This window comes from Grampus griseus (assembly GCF_964374135.1).
Source record: "Grampus griseus genome assembly, chromosome: 11".
NCBI classification, from domain to species: Eukaryota; Metazoa; Chordata; class Mammalia; order Artiodactyla; family Delphinidae; genus Grampus; species Grampus griseus.
In genome coordinates, this window is record NC_139005.1 from 82061218 (window position 1) to 82076723 (window position 15506).

The window sequence follows — 15506 nt, forward strand, 5'->3', positions numbered from 1 at the left end:
CCACCGCCTGTTTCGCCCCTCCTCTCTCCGGGTCGCGCGTCCTCCGGCGCAGGTTCAATCCCCGCCGGGACCTGGAGCGCCGCGGCCCGTTTGCGCCCTTGCTCCCCGCGCCCTGGCAGCGAGACCCGGCCCCGGGTGTCTGCGCGCCGCCGGAACCTCTCCGGGGCGGCCGCGGCGGGCTGACTGGGCGTGCTCGGGAGCTGGGAGGCCGGGCGCCGCGGGAGCCGAGCGCATGCCTTCGCGGGGCGGGACGCCCGCCGTCCAGGGGCGCCACGCGCAGGCGGCCGCTGTCGCCGACGCCCTGGCCAGCCTGGGCAGGACGCGGGCCAGGATGGCCTCCCTCACAACATACGGTAACGGCGGGCGGTCGCGGGCTCTCGGGGCTCCTGGGGCGGGCAGACCCGGGAGCCGTCTGATCACCCTGGGAAACTTCGGGGCTCGGCTCCCGGGAGGGTCTGGAAGGGAGGGAGCCCGGCTGCAGCGCGCGCTGGCCTGCGGCTGGGGGACCGATGCCCTGTGCAATTGGAGGATGCCCGGAACCTGGGAAGGGGGGGTTTGTAGAAAGAGTCGGTGGAGTAAAATCGCCTAAAATTTAGGTGTTTTCGAGCTTCGGCACTCCAGTAAAATTCCGTTTGCTTCAGACCACCGAGGGGAAGGTATACGTGTGTTGAGTCCTTTCCTAGCGGTGTGAGGCTTGGAGTTAGAACTGCGTTCAGTCCTTGCTTATCTTGTCCCTGACTGACCTTGGGCAAGTTATTTAAACTTTTCTGTTCTTGCATATCTCCATCTGTAAATTAGAGATGAGAACATCTCTCTGACAGATGCTATGGGGTTAAATTATATGCACCAAAATATGTTTTTAATACAAAAATAATCAGCTTGGAAATAAAAGTTGCATGGAAATAGAAGACATTCCTTTCCCCCCTTTTTTGTTAAAGAAATATATTTTTTAATCATTATTTTTAAGGCATTGTACAGTTCTGAAGGAAAATGAAATCACAGTGTGAAGGTTTCATACTCAGCTAGAAATCCCAGACACTTGGGAAGCCAACAAGCCTTTTTTTTATCAACATTTCTGCTTGCGTGGAAAAAAGCAATTCTCTTTAGTCCTTTATCAGAGATGCTGCCGAGACTGGGTTATAGGAGGCGGAAACTCAAGTAAGACCTCCCTCCCTTACCCTGGCTTGCAAGCAGTTGCTGTGATAACATCTAGTTTTGGCGTTTTAAACGCGGAGGTACTGAGCAATTGTTGGGGAATGTTCTGCGGGGACATCTCTGAGCCAGGGCTTGGTGGGAGGGAAATTGCTGCCCTTTGGCATGGAGGCTTCATTCTCCAGACCAGTGATGTCCCCTGCTCATTTTCCCAAGGTTAAAGGGGTCAGTCTCTATTTCTTGGGATTTAAACTGTGTAAAATGATCACTCAGGTGGCTCTGAGGGTTTGCAGTTGATGCTTGGGAACCTAACAAATTGTGAGCAGATTACAAATTGCATACTAGTGGCCTTTTTTTTTTTTTTTTTAACTCGGGGCATTTTCTGCTGGGATTTGGGTTGTTGCCCCTGCCGCACATTTAATACATAACGTTGTCATTCTTGGGTTACCATTTGGGGCTAATTCAACATCCTGACGGTTTTTTAGTCATATTCATTGGCAGAAACCTATTTTTACACCTTTTTCTATCAGGGGGATCTAACTTCTGGTTTTTACATGATGTTAGGTTTCACATGCCGTCCTGTGGATACCGTCAGTAAGAGGTTTACGTACTAATCAGTTCCATAAATTTCTAGACGCTTTAAAAGCTTAATTGGGCACCCAGGTGGAGAAAATGAAGTCAGAAGAAGTGAATTGTTTTGGAAAAGCAAGTATATTTCAGTAATTAAAGGAAAAAAGGTGGCAGATCATTTTTTTTGGCAACTAAGAATTAACATGGGTTTCTCTTTAGAACCTTAAAGGGAACTGAGACAGATTTAAGTAAATATCTCAGTTAGAATTTGTGCTATTTTAAATCTATTTTGACACACTCTTCTCCCTCCCCCATCCCTAAAGTGGTGAATACACTTGGCCGCTAAATGCACATTAGTTTCTTGGTCTGTAGCGATGTGACCCAAGACACGACAAGGTAAATGAGTCCATCAGGGTTTTCAACCTGGTGAAAACAAAACCAAGCACATTCAATATATTCCTCATCCACTGGATGCTGAGATTATTTTCTGTTGAGAGTTTGGTCCAGCTCTGGAACCTTCATCTCTCTGAAAATCTAACTGCTTTAAAAAAAGTCCCCTTTCCATTCTGTTGGATTTGGGTTTAGATATCATGATGGGGGATGATCTAGGTTTCTTGCCTGGGATTTAGAGGGTTCAATTTTTATATTCATTTGACTGATTTAATAAATGCCTCAGTCCTGTCTTTAGCACAGGGGCTGCCAAGAGAATGAACAGTTACAGTGTAGACCGTGTGTTTTAGGTTCCTAAGAAGAGAGAGAAATTTGGCTTATGTATGCATTTCATTAGCAGCAGCCTCCGGTTAAACCTCATTAGCTTCCCATCCAAATATGCATTTTTTGATCCTATGTTGGAACTTGTTTTTTCTGTATTTTGGCATGAACTTTTACTTTTGGGCAACCATCTAGACACGTATCCTCTGGAAATGTGGAATGAGATTAGGATAATCGATAACTGTGATATGTCCTCTAATAAATATATGTTCAATGGATGATGCACTTTTAAAAAATTCTGGATTTTAAATGTCTCAGCCTTTCATACTCACTATTCATCTTTCTTTCCTTGTCCTTTACATGGTTTAGGTTCTTAAACGCTTTTAGCTCATTATGTAACCACGTGCATGAGACCAAGGAGGGTGACAAGAGAGAAGGGACCGGGACTTGATTCATTCTTGGCCGTGCAAAAGAAGGCACAGGGGGCTGTGTCCCAGGCTGCACCAGGAAGGGACTTGTGGTTGGACCTGCTGGCCTGGCATCGAGCTGTCAGCGTGGGGTCTGAGGAGCTTATGGGGCACAGTGGGGGCTCCTTCAGATAAGGAAGTCCTCTCTGAGGAAATATTTGAGGGAAGGGCTAAATGAAGGAAAGGAACAAGCCATGTCATTATGAGGGGAAAGCGCATTCCTGGCAAAGGGAACAGTAAGTACAAAGGCCCTGGGACAGGAATGAGCTTGCCACGTTCAAGGCTAGCTGGAAGGTCAGTGTGGCGAGAGCAGAGAGAGCAAGTAGAAGACGAAGGAGATGCAGTCAGAGCCAGTTTTGTTGTTGTAACTATTGTCCCCTCATTTCCCTCCTGCCTCTTAAAAGGCTTCTTCTTTGTGGACTCCTGCATCTGTTTATGTTGGTGTTTGCCTGGGTTCTGTCCTTGGCTTTATAATCTCACTCTCAAACATTTGGATGACATTGATTAGACATCTACTAAATAAGAGACAATGGCCCTGAGGGCAAAGTCAGTCCCTTAGCAGGAGGCGTGTAAACTGGGGTGACAAAGTTGTAAGCAGAAGTGTGGGCTATGCTGGGACACAAACAATAACAATAGCACTTTATGCGGATTAGCTCATTTAAATCTCGCAACCATCTTTTTTTTTTAAATTTATTTTATTTATTTTTGGCTGCATTGGGTCTTCATTGCTGTGCGTGGGCTTTCTCTAGTTGCGGCGAGCGGGGGGCTACTCTTCGTTGTGGTGCGCGGGCTTCTCATTGCGGTGGCTTCTCTTGTTGCAGAGCACGGGCTCTAGGCACGTGGGCTTCAGTAGTTGTGGCACACAGTCTCAGTAGTTGTGGCTTGCGGGCTCTAGAGCACAGGCTCAGTAGTTGTGGCACACGGGCTTAGTTGCTCCACGGCACGTAGGATCTTCCTGGGCCAGGGCCCAAGCCCGTGTCCCCTGCACTGGCAGGCAGATTCTCAACCACTGCACCACCAGGGAAGCCCCTCGCAACCATCTTTAAGAAACTAGTCCAATGTTAGCCCTGTATTCACTTGAAGAGCTTGAGGCCCAGATAGGTTGAAGAATTTACTTAGTCTCAGCTAATGAGTGGGGCGCCTGAAGGCAGGTTGCAGAGTTTGGCTGAAGAGCCTGGGGCTAGGGGCAGTTAGGAAGAGGAGAAAATGTGCTTGTTCATACAGACGTTCACCAGGTACGGGCAGCTGTGTGGGTAATCCCAGGGAGAAGGCATGGCTTGAGCAAAGGCTAAAGGGCAGTGGATGACCAGAAGTTCAGGACTTCTGACTGGAAGGGGGTATAGGAGGGGGGTGTAATGAGAGCCAAGCCTAACCATGCAACACAGAATGGAGCGGAGCTAAGAAATGAGAGCCTAGGACATAGCTTCCTCACCTGTCATTTTGTCTTTATTCAGGTGACTCCCGAATAAACAGAAATCACCAACTCAGAACTTCTTTCTTGTATGTGCTGTGCTTGTCTACCCAGCTGTCTGCTAGACTTCTTTACCTGTATACTCCTCTGACATTGCAAACTCATTGTGTCCAAAACAGAATTCCTCTCCCATACCTGTGTCCTATAGAATCACTCCAGCTACTGGACCATGGAGTACCAGAATAAATGAGATCTCACTCTTTCTCTCAGGATAGCACAGTCAGCTGGAGGAAATAGGCTCCTAAAGAGATTTATAATGCAGTGCTGCGGGAGAGGGGATGGGGGGAGCGAGGGATAGGTCAGGAAGAGTTACCTGGAGGAGACGATGTGAAAAGGCCAATTGGGAGAAGAAGGACATTCCAGGGAGGGGCAACAGCACGAACAAAGATGAAGGGGATAGATGGCGGGGGGCATAAGGCAGCTTCCGGCAGCATGGTGTTGGTGGAGCATGACATCCGAGACAGGAGACATTGGCCGGGCCAGCATGCTCTATGCAGTCACCTAGACTAGAATCCTGGGAGTCGTCTTTGAGTCCTCCCTTACCAGAATATACTAACAATGACCTTGGGCAAACCAATTAACCTCCTGTGCCTCAATTTTCTTATCTGTAAAATGGGGTCACTCTGAGGTTTAAATGCAACAGTACTTGTAAGAGCGTATGAGAGACACATAGTGAGTACTCGGTAAGCATAGCTATTACTGTCAACTGCCTCTCCCAGCCCGTATACTCTCAACTACCAAGTCCCATTGGTTCTTCTTCCTTAAAGTCTTTCTACTCTGGTTTCTCCTCTCCCTGCCCCCTCCTCTTATGCTGGTGGAGGCCACCGTCACTGCCAATTTTGACTGCGGCAGCAGCCTCCCAGCTGTGTCTCTGCCTCTTTCCCCGCCTCTCTGATCCCAGTTGCAGATCTGATCCTGTTATTCCTCTGCTTAAAACTCTCCAAGGGCTCCCCTCTGCTTACAGGTCAAAGTCTAACCTCCCTAGGTTGGCAAACAAGGCCCTTCAGAAGCTGACCATCCTTCTTTCCTGCTGCCCTCGGCCCCAGCATCCTACCTTTTAGGGAGGGAGGTGGCTGGGGGTGGCTGATTGCACCTGGTTTTCTCAGGTGTCTGAACCTTGGCCCATGCTCTGAAACACAGCCCCTTCCTCCTTTATGAGGCTCGCTCCCCCTCTCCTTTGACCTCCCCATCCTACTGGGCTCCTCTCTTGGAACCTTTCAGGGTACTCCTCTCCCCAACAGCTTTTCATTTTGTACTGTAATGAGGACTCCTCTCTGTGGGTTGTAAAATCCCAAAGGCCAAGGACTACATCTTTATCTTTATATTCCTTGTGCTTAGCCCAGCACCTGGCATATACTGGGTGAGCAATCCTTGGCTGTCTGATCGACTGAAGGACTGAATGGACTCTCGCAAGGGGTAGTACACCTATGCTAACGGGCTGGAAGTCATGCTTTAGCTGCAAAATAGATCCAAGGAGCTGTTTGAGGACTTCTCTTGTTTTTGCCCTCTACCACCTGGCATGCTTGTCATTATGCAATCCAGACACTCATGGTCAACATTGATTTAGGATCCTTTTTGATTAAGAAGCTGCAGCAAAGTCTACACAGATTAGTTTTTGACCTTCAGCCCTTCACACTTTAAAAGTTTCTTTCTGGGGCAAAATTAAAATTTTATTTTGATCCTGTGAAGGAGCACTTTAATCTTTTCCTTTAAAACATGATGTTCTTTGTAATAGGCGTGTGGATTTTTCTATTAGGACTTAGTCCTAGGCAAACAGTCCGTAGCTACCAAGGAAGTTTCTAGAACAATTCAACATATGTTTTGTGAGTGCTTACTATGTGTCAGGTACTGTTGTGGGTTCTGGAAGTAAAAACAAAATTAAAAACTGTTCTCATGAATCTTACATTGTAACGAAGAGGCATGGATCTTTACCTTTCGGAAAAAATGAAAAAGAATGTGGGATTTTCAACACTGAACCAAATAGGTACAAGGAGGAAAGAAAGGAAAGGAAAGGCTTTTCTCTAATTAGGGTTCCTGCAAGGTCTTTTGGCCACTGTGCCTGCAAGGGTGGAATCAAAGGGAAGCTGAGATAATGAGTATCAGGCCCAGTGTTTAAAATGCAGGAATGGTGACTATAGTATTTGAAAGCTTACTGGAGTCTTTGGCAAACATTTATTGTGCTTTTTATGCATTAGGCAGAGCTAGGCACTGTGGACAGAAGGTGAATAAGGAATGGCCCTGCCCTCCAGGGGTTTGGGTCTAGCTCAGGTCCAGTGGGAGACTCAGAGGAGGGAACAACTCCTAGTATTATCACAGCTGGTCCCTGCCCTGCTTGTCTCCTAATGCTGCTGCAGAGTTACATGAAAGAGCAAAGGTGAAAATGTTATGAAAACCTAGAAAGTCCTAGAGCAATGTAGTACACAGCACTGTGGTGTGTTTATTGTCATTACTGTAGGGAAAGCTCTGTGGAGTGACGCACACTCTCTACACTTTGATTAATTCATCAACACCTTAGGGGAGACCTTCGAAGCCACCAGTTCCTACCTGGTGCCAGCCTGCATCTACTGTGTGTGCTAGGCACTCAGTGTTTTTTAAATGAATGAATTTCAGTCACAATGTAAAGGAGGAATTTGAGGCCCAGGGAGCTTAGGTGTTGAGATACAGGCTACACAGCTAGGAGGAAAGGGTTGGACTTGAATATTAACTTTTCTGTAAGCCTATAAAATACACAGCAGACACAGAATAAATCACACCAATATTTCTGAGGGACATACATATGCGCGCACACACACACACACACACACACACACACACACACACATACACATCCCACACTATTTTGTTTTCTTACCAGTGGATTCTCTAGAGCCTTTTATAAACAATTTTAAGTGATTTACAAAAAGACAAAAAAAAAACCCCAACCAGATGCGGTAAACAGTTGTAGCTCACTCTGCACAATAAATATGTATTTGGTAAAGTAAATGGTATTTCCAGTACACTTGTGTAGGGTAGTAATTAAAGGAATCATACGGTGAATTTTTTGGTAAAGTCAATGCATCATTTGTCTGTTTGGTAATTCTTGAGTTTCATCCGTCCATATGTATAAGCAGACTTCTAATATGTTTTTAAGGGTTTAATGAAAACATTTTCTTTTCCTTTTTAAATTTGTCCTTCCTTTCTTGCCAGTGAGATGTTTTCCCAGGCTTTGTGGATTGTGGATTCCAGGGGAGGATTTTACCAGGACCTGGAGATCCTAGACCAGTAGCATTGCCACCACCTGGGAGTCTATTAGAAATGCAGTTGTCAGTTATATATCAATAAAATGGAAAAAAATGCAGAATTCCAGGCCCACCCCAGAGATAGTAAATCAAGCTCTTCACTTTAACAAGATACCCAAGTTTTTGCAGTCTCAAATTTTCCGTATTTTTCCAAACATTTCTTGCTCAACCAATCAGTTATTGTGTTAAAATCTCCCCCTCTGATGATGGATTTGTCAGTTTCTCCTTGTAGCTCTATTAGTTTTTGCTTCATATATTTTGAGGTTATTTTATCTCAAATAACTCAGATGTAACATTTTTTAATATCTTCCTGAAGAATCAGACCTGAACCTTTTATCATTATTTATTGACTGTCTTTATCCTTAATAATTGCTTTTTGTCTTAAAGCCTTTTTCATCTAAAACTAACATAGCTACTCTAGCTTTATTTTGATTAATGCTTGCTATATGTTTTTATATCTTTTACTTTCAACATTTCTGTGTCCTTATGTTTTAAGTGTTTCTCTTATAAATAGCATTTAGTTGATTTTCTTTTTGCTTTCTAAATCCATCTCACGATCTCTTAAATAACAAATTTAGACCATTTACATGTATTGTTACTACTAGTGTAATCGAACTTAATTCTACCATTTTACTTCAGATTTTCTCTTTGTCTTGTTTTTTTCCTATGCTTTCTCATTTATTTCTCTTATCTAAGTAGAATTTTTTTGTTAAATTTCTTCTCCTGTTCTTCCCCACCATCTGTCTCCCACCCCCTTCAGCACAGCAAACTGGTTGGGAAATATAGTTTATTTCTGTTATTTTAATAATTACCCTTCTACTTATGGTTAAATCTTACCTAACAAATTCTACACATATTCATTACATTTTGTTTCACTGACTCTAAATTTAATATGTTAACCTCTCCCCTGAATAATACTTTGATTTTGAGCACCCAGCTCATGGCTTTGTATACTATGATTATTTTGCATTTTAGTTATATTTCTTTAAAAAAATTTCCCAAATTAGATATTATAATTATCATTTTATATTGACAATTTTTGTTTAGTTTTGCCTACATATCTACCAGAATTCTGCATTCGGTGGGAAAATGAAAATAGGCATGGTACCTGCTTTTTTTGCTGTGGTTAAGATGAAAGATAGGTTGAATGTTGAGATGGGCCTGATTATTTGGTTATAAGACCATACTGTTTATAAGTATACCCAAAATAATTTGAGACAAAGAAAATTGGGTTAATTTTGTCACATGTTTCTGTTTAAGTGGGCCTCTGAAAACAGAATCCCCGAGATGATGTCTATCTCATTCCCTGCAGAACCTCATCAAATAAATGACTGTCAAAGATATAGCACCAGATACAACAGGAATCCACCTAACACAGCTTATGATGTTAATCTGTCCTCCTCTGTCTTTGCCTTTGTTCTCAAATATTGGTCTAGTGTAAGACAAACCTAGGTTTTAATTCCAGCTTTGTGACATCCCTGAAGTGTGACTCTGGGCAAGTTCCCTGATTTTGTGAGCCTCTAGTTCCTCATCTGGATAGTGGGATAATCACACCTACCTCAAAAGAGTTGTTTTGGAGCACAAATGAAATAATGATGTAAATGAAATAATGAATATTTAGCATAGTGCCTGGCAAGGAGTAAGTACTCAATGACTATTGTTGTATGAATCCACCACCATCTCATTGTTTTAGACATTTTTTGCAGAATTTGCATTCCTAATTTGTCCTACTGTGATTTCTGCCCCCTTTGCTTCTTTAAAAAAGCTATTGTACATACAGACAGGTGGGCAAGACAAATTTATAATTTAACAAATAGTTATAAAATGAATACTGTGTTACCACCACCTAGGTCAAGGATAGAACATTCCCAGCACCATAGAACCTACCCCCACTCCCTGTACTTCTTCACAATTTCAAACCGCTTTCTTCCTCGCCAGATGTAATCACCATGCTGACTTTTGTGCTAATTATTTTGTTACTTTTCTTTACTGTTTTACCATTTATATATGCATCTATAAACAATACAGTTTAGTTTTGTTGTTGAAATTTTCATAAATATAATCATATATCATTTGGGTGTTGCTTCTTTCATTAAACATTATGTTTATGAGATCCATTGATAGTATTTTGTGTAGCTTTGCTTCATTCTTTTCCTTTGCTATATGGTATTCCATTTTATGGGTATCTTCTTTTTAAGTATAAAATAAAAATAATAGCTAACACTAATTGGACACTTTCTATGTACTACTTTATAAAGTAAGTGCCTTTATTATCTACATTGTACATACAAGGAAACAGAGCCCCGTAGAGATAAAGTATTGTGCCCAAGGGTTGGAACCAGGATACTGACTCCAGAACCCACAAAGTTTATTAACCTCATTCATAGTCTCAAGTTCTTCCACTAGGTACCTGATTTTGTTTTTTTAACTACAGTTGGTTCCTAGAGGATTAAATGGATAGTCAAGCCCTCCCACAAAAATCTAACATTTTTGTTTTAATTCTTATATAGGAAAACACCTTTCTTTACAGAGTCACAAACCTGTACCAAAACTGCCACAGGTTTTTGTACTTCTGCTCTTTGAGTCTTTTCAAAATATTGCCACCCAAACTATGCCCTAGTTTTACCATTCAGATTCAAGTCAAATTTCAGTAGTTTTTCCTGTTCAAATATACGCACAGCCTCTTCCCAAGCATTCATTCCTAACTCAAGCATTCTGCTTCTTTATTGATTACTGATTTCTCAATGTGCTTTTCTTCTTCATTCCTTTTCTCTCCATTCAGAAGCATTTCTGTGGCTATTGAATCTCTCCCTTCACCCTCCTCCCCCCTTTGATGCCATTGACATTGTCCCTGGGAGGTCTCCTCCCTTCCAAAATCTTTTAAGGACAGATCATTAGTGAAGAGTTTAAAAAAAAATTAGGAATGACAAGTTTAGAGTAGTTTGATATGTTTTAGGTCTGGGTTTTGTTGATTCAGCTGATTCCACAAATATATATGGAATGACTTGTTAACATTTTGTGTAGCTGACTTATTTTTATTAGCCATGCCTCATCCCCTTCCACCTCCCAATCCCTAGCCCAGAAAAAGTGAGATAAGCATTATTGTCACCATTTTCAGATGGAAAGACCAATACTAAAGGAAGGCAACAGCTTGACCGAGTTCAAGGAGTTCATGTGCAGCAAAGCTGGGCTTCAAACCCTAGGTGTGCTGACTCTCAGCCCTGTGCTCCTTCTTTTTGATCACGGCAACCTCCACTGAAGTTATAACTAATAGGAAGGGGAAATGGTCCTTTGTTATCCTTTCTTTAATTTCATGCATTCCTTTGTTCTTTCAACCAACGAACATATACTGAGGATTCACCTTATGCCAGGCAAAACACTAAGCTCTGGAGATAACAAACTGAAAAACGTGTGGACCTGCCCTTGACAAGCACATGGTTTGGGATACCCATAAAACGAGTGCAATCTCGCATGCACAGTGCTGTTGGAGGTGTGTCTGCTGTTCCCGGAAGCCCCCTAGAGAGGGGGGATGGTCTGGGAATATTTCTTAGAGGAGAAGTTGGCCACGTGCACTTGCTCGAATTAATTTTCCCCACAATAAAAATAGTCTTAAAATATTTTGTTACCTCCCTGTTTGTGGACCTACAGTGGCCTTGATGTGGCCTCTGAAGGGCTCCCACTACTTCCCCGCCCTCTGGCTCACTACCTGCGTTTGTCAATACTTTCTAGCTGCTTTCAAACCACAAGCATATCCGGACACCCCGGCGGATGACTCCCATTTCCTGCCCTCTCTGTCCAGGTACCTGCTGTTCTTTCCTCCTAGAATGTTCATCTGCAAAGCCATCTTCTCTAAAAATCCGCATTGCTCTCTCAATAAAATATGACTCAGTACGTTTCTAGAAACCCTTTCTCTTTGACTACGTTTGACATTCTTGATGATTTCTTTCCCTCGGACTTCTAATTTTCATCATTATAGATCAGAGTTTCAAAGTTTTCCTGGTATCCCATAACATGTAATATTCAAATATTTCCTTCAGGTCAGTTTCGCAGCCATTCTTATAGTAACTCTGTGTAAACTGTAGCGTTTTATATTAAACAATATGTATTTATTTTGATATTTTAAATCACGTATGCCCTGCCTTCTTCATAAACAATTTGAAGCAGTTCTGATCTCGATTTGAGCTCTGTTCTGCCACATGCTGTCGTGTGACCTCGGGCAAGGTGCTCGGCTGCCTGGAGCCTCAGCTTTTCCACCAGAGACGTGGGGTGACGCGCGCCCTATTTCACGCCGTGCATGAGACGATGTGGCTGAAAATGCTAGGGTGCCGTGTGAATGGGAGGTTTTGGTGTCTTTGCCCCTCTGTTGGGAACATGGTCTGCTCACGGTAGTGAGGACTGCAGTTCAGCTGGCTGCTGAACAGAAAAGCCTTGCCGGGAATTGCCCCCACTTCTCTGTCTCCACGGCTGCTCCTCCCATGGTTTGGCCACCACCATCTCTCATCAGGATGACCGCAGTGGCCTCATAAAGGAGTCTTTCTGCCTCTCCTTTCATCCTCCTCCTGACTGTTCTCCTTGCTGCCTCAAAGTGATCTTTCTGAAATGAAAATGGGATCCTGATCTCTTGGCAACATCCAAACTTGTTCACGTGGTTTATAAGACCCCTCGTAGTCCAGCGGCTGTGCACCTCTCTTGTACTGTGTTCAGCTGCTAACTCGTGAAGCAGAGGCTTCCGAGTCTCCAGACAAGATGATAGCACTCTGCCTGGATCCTTCCCCTCAATTCACCCCCCTTTTGCCTAGTTCACTTCCCCCAGGAAGCCTTACCTGATACCCTCTAGTCTGGGTCAGGTGTTTTCTCACCTTCCCCTGTAACCCTCCCCCAGCACCCTCCCCCCATTATAATAAAGTGACACCAAACTGAAATTGCCTGTGTGACAGTCTGGGTTGTTTGTTGAAATGTTTCAATGCACCTAGCATTCCCTAAATGTCAATGAATGAACCAATGAATAAGTATGAGATACTCAGACACAGACAGCTGGTTTATTTACCAGCAGTCATATACTTTGTGGTCATGGTGTTTACCAGGATGTAATTAACCTTCTCCTCTTTTGTTTTCTTAAACAGACAAAGATATAAGCAGTGGGAGTTATAACCTTTCCTCCGCAACGACGGGCAGCTACTACAGTTGTGTCAGCCAGATCACCATAGGTGAGCAACTGTGCCAGTTTTTAATGAAACCTATTGTTGCCTATAAAGGTTGGGGGTGCAGGGCTATGGAAGGAGTGAGTAGAAAGGGTAAGCGCATCAAATTTATTTTCAGAGTCAGGGTAAATACTTGTGGACTCACCTTGTTGGGGTGCCCTCTTGTGGATCCTTATTGCTTTTGCATAGAGATGGATGGAGGAAATGTGATCCAGAGAGATTAAAAAAACAAAACAAAACACAGGTTTCCCAATTTTTCTTCATTTGCTTTCTCTTTCATTTGTGTATCACCTATATTATTATGTACTTAATATTAAAACTGACTCTTTAAGATTTATTTTCATTTATTTTAAAAGAATTTATATCACAACTGCAAATAGAAAATGTACATTTCCCATAAGTATAAGTTAATGCATACATGCATAAAATAACAAATCATTGTTCCTGAATGCTAGCTATGCTTTGGGGGAGTCTGTGTATGCCAGCTGTCCTGTCCCCTGACTTCACAGAAATAAAATTCCATGTCATAGCCCATGGCCTTCTCAGAAACTTGAAGTCTGCAGTTTGGGGTGTGTGGTTCTCTATCCCTTCCCCCCTGGATGAGGAACCCCCCTATGGAGACGGTAGGATCCTGGCAGAATATACTGTGTTCACCTAGCACTCTCCCAGCCGCCTTCCTGCTCACCTTTAAACATGTTTTGTTTTGGTCGAAAAGGGAAGAGTGACCATGATTATTTTTCTGTCTGCCGAATCTTTCCTCTCCTTTTCGCTTCCTTTCAAACTTTTCTTGATTTAAGAATCTTGGCTATGACTTAGAAACCAAAGAATAATGGTGATGCTTGCAGCTAACATTTATTTTGCACTTATCATTTGTCAGCTGCTCTTGGCCCTCGACATACATCATTTTACTTAATTGGGACTCTTATGAGGAAGGTACTGTCATTTCCCCATCTTACAGATGAGGAAACTTGCTGTTTGCCTCACAGCCAGAAATGGATGTGCCTAGGATGCCAATCCAGGAATGACACAAGCTCATGCTTTGAAACACAGTGTCGTGGTTTCTCAGACTCCAGCAATGTGAACCCCTGTAAAAAGAAGTAATAATTATGAGCCTCTAAAATGGATTTAAATTATTTTTATTATAAGGATACCTAAGTATGTTCCAACATAAAATGTAACTAACTATAGACACCTTATTTTCCAAATAGCCATAAAAATCAAATCAAATTTGTAAATGAAATTTAAAACACTGAGAAGAGAAACAACCACAAATTCACCACATTAATTTAAGGTGATGGGCTTTGTTATTCTGCTGAAATGCAGTCACTGCTTGTAATGCAACGCGGTCCTGGCTGCAGCAGTGAAGGTTCTTTGCACTGAGCTCAGTATTTACAGTATTTATGGTAACTCTGCTGTGCCACCACCTCTCTCTGTTCAACCCACTCTGAAATCTCTGTTAATGCTCCCTCAGGTGAGATTATTGGATCTTTGTTTGTTTGCACCTTTGTTTGCACCTTGACATTCCCCTCTCTCTCCTCTTCTCATTAAGTGTATCAACTGGGGGCAACTTGATGGAAACACAAAAGCAAACTCAGGCACTAAAATTAAGTGGCAAAATTTGGTCCATGGTATGCACATATTCATTTTTAAATGATTAAATTGACTTTTAAATGAAAAATGAAAACAACTTAAAAATCCCTGTGGAGAGTTCATGGACCCTGGTTTGAAAACACTAAATAACCTAAAATGACATTCCTAAAGACATTAGTTAAGTAGTGGGAGGTCGTTTAGAGTTCAGAGAAGGAGGGTGACAGGATGAATGCATGTATGAAAGGTTATTTGGGTGGTGAACAGGATGGATTTCATGTGCAAGAATCTGGTGTTATGACAGAGTAAGTGGCTCTGACTGTGGTCTTGACATGAGACAGTAATGAACGTGGGAAGTGGGATAGAGAGGCAGGTCTGGAGGGAGAGGCATGGAAGAGTCAGGAGGACTAGTCATTGCCTGGATGTGCCTCAGATAGTGTGCCCTGAGACTTTGAGTCAGGTTGACAGGGAGTCTGAGCTGTTCATTGAAATACAGAGGTCAGGAAGAGGACTGCATGGCTCTAGGGTCCCAGTGTGTTGGGTTTGAGGTCCCAGTGAGACCCCCCACCTCAGAATGACCCACAGGAAGTTGGAAATGTGGAGAGAATGGGCAGGAGATGAAGATATTGGCATTCTCTTCACAGAGAGTTCAGTTGAATCTCTGGAAGAGGATGAAATTATAAGAGTGGGCATCAGTATATTGAGTGTGTAGAGGGTCAAAGACCAATCTTTGGGGGAAGCACAATTAGGATAGAAATAACGGCAGTGGTAGGAAAACCTAGCAAGTACATTTCTTGAAATGCCCAGAGAATTTCTAGAAGGGGAGACTGAGGAGGGTTAAAGTTAAAAGGCTGCCCTGGTGACATCCCATGTCAGTGGATGGTGGGAGGGGAGCCAGCTTACAAGGCTCTGAATAAGGAGTGATGAGCTGTGAGTAGAGACCTCTATTAAGACACTTGTCAGTGAAAGTGGAGGGGTAAACAGTGAGGACCATATGGGAGCTTTCTGTGCCAGGTGCTGTTCTAGTTGTTTTTCCTGTATTTACTCATTTAAGATGAGTAAATGCCAC

At 43.1% G+C, this 15506-nt stretch overlaps 1 protein-coding gene across 1 annotated transcript in view; it reads left to right on the forward strand.

The window, feature by feature from the left end:
• Window positions 1-232: 232 nt before the first annotated feature.
• The window catches only part of ANO4 (anoctamin 4), a gene marked incomplete at both ends in the record, with an annotated part of 446527 nt that continues 431253 nt past the window's right edge, over window positions 233-15506 (forward strand). The window contains 2 exons of the mRNA XM_082666182.1: window positions 233-353; window positions 12773-12856. Coding sequence (XP_082522308.1) covers window positions 233-353; window positions 12773-12856 — 205 coding nt within the window. The remainder of the gene's footprint in view (window positions 354-12772; window positions 12857-15506) is intronic.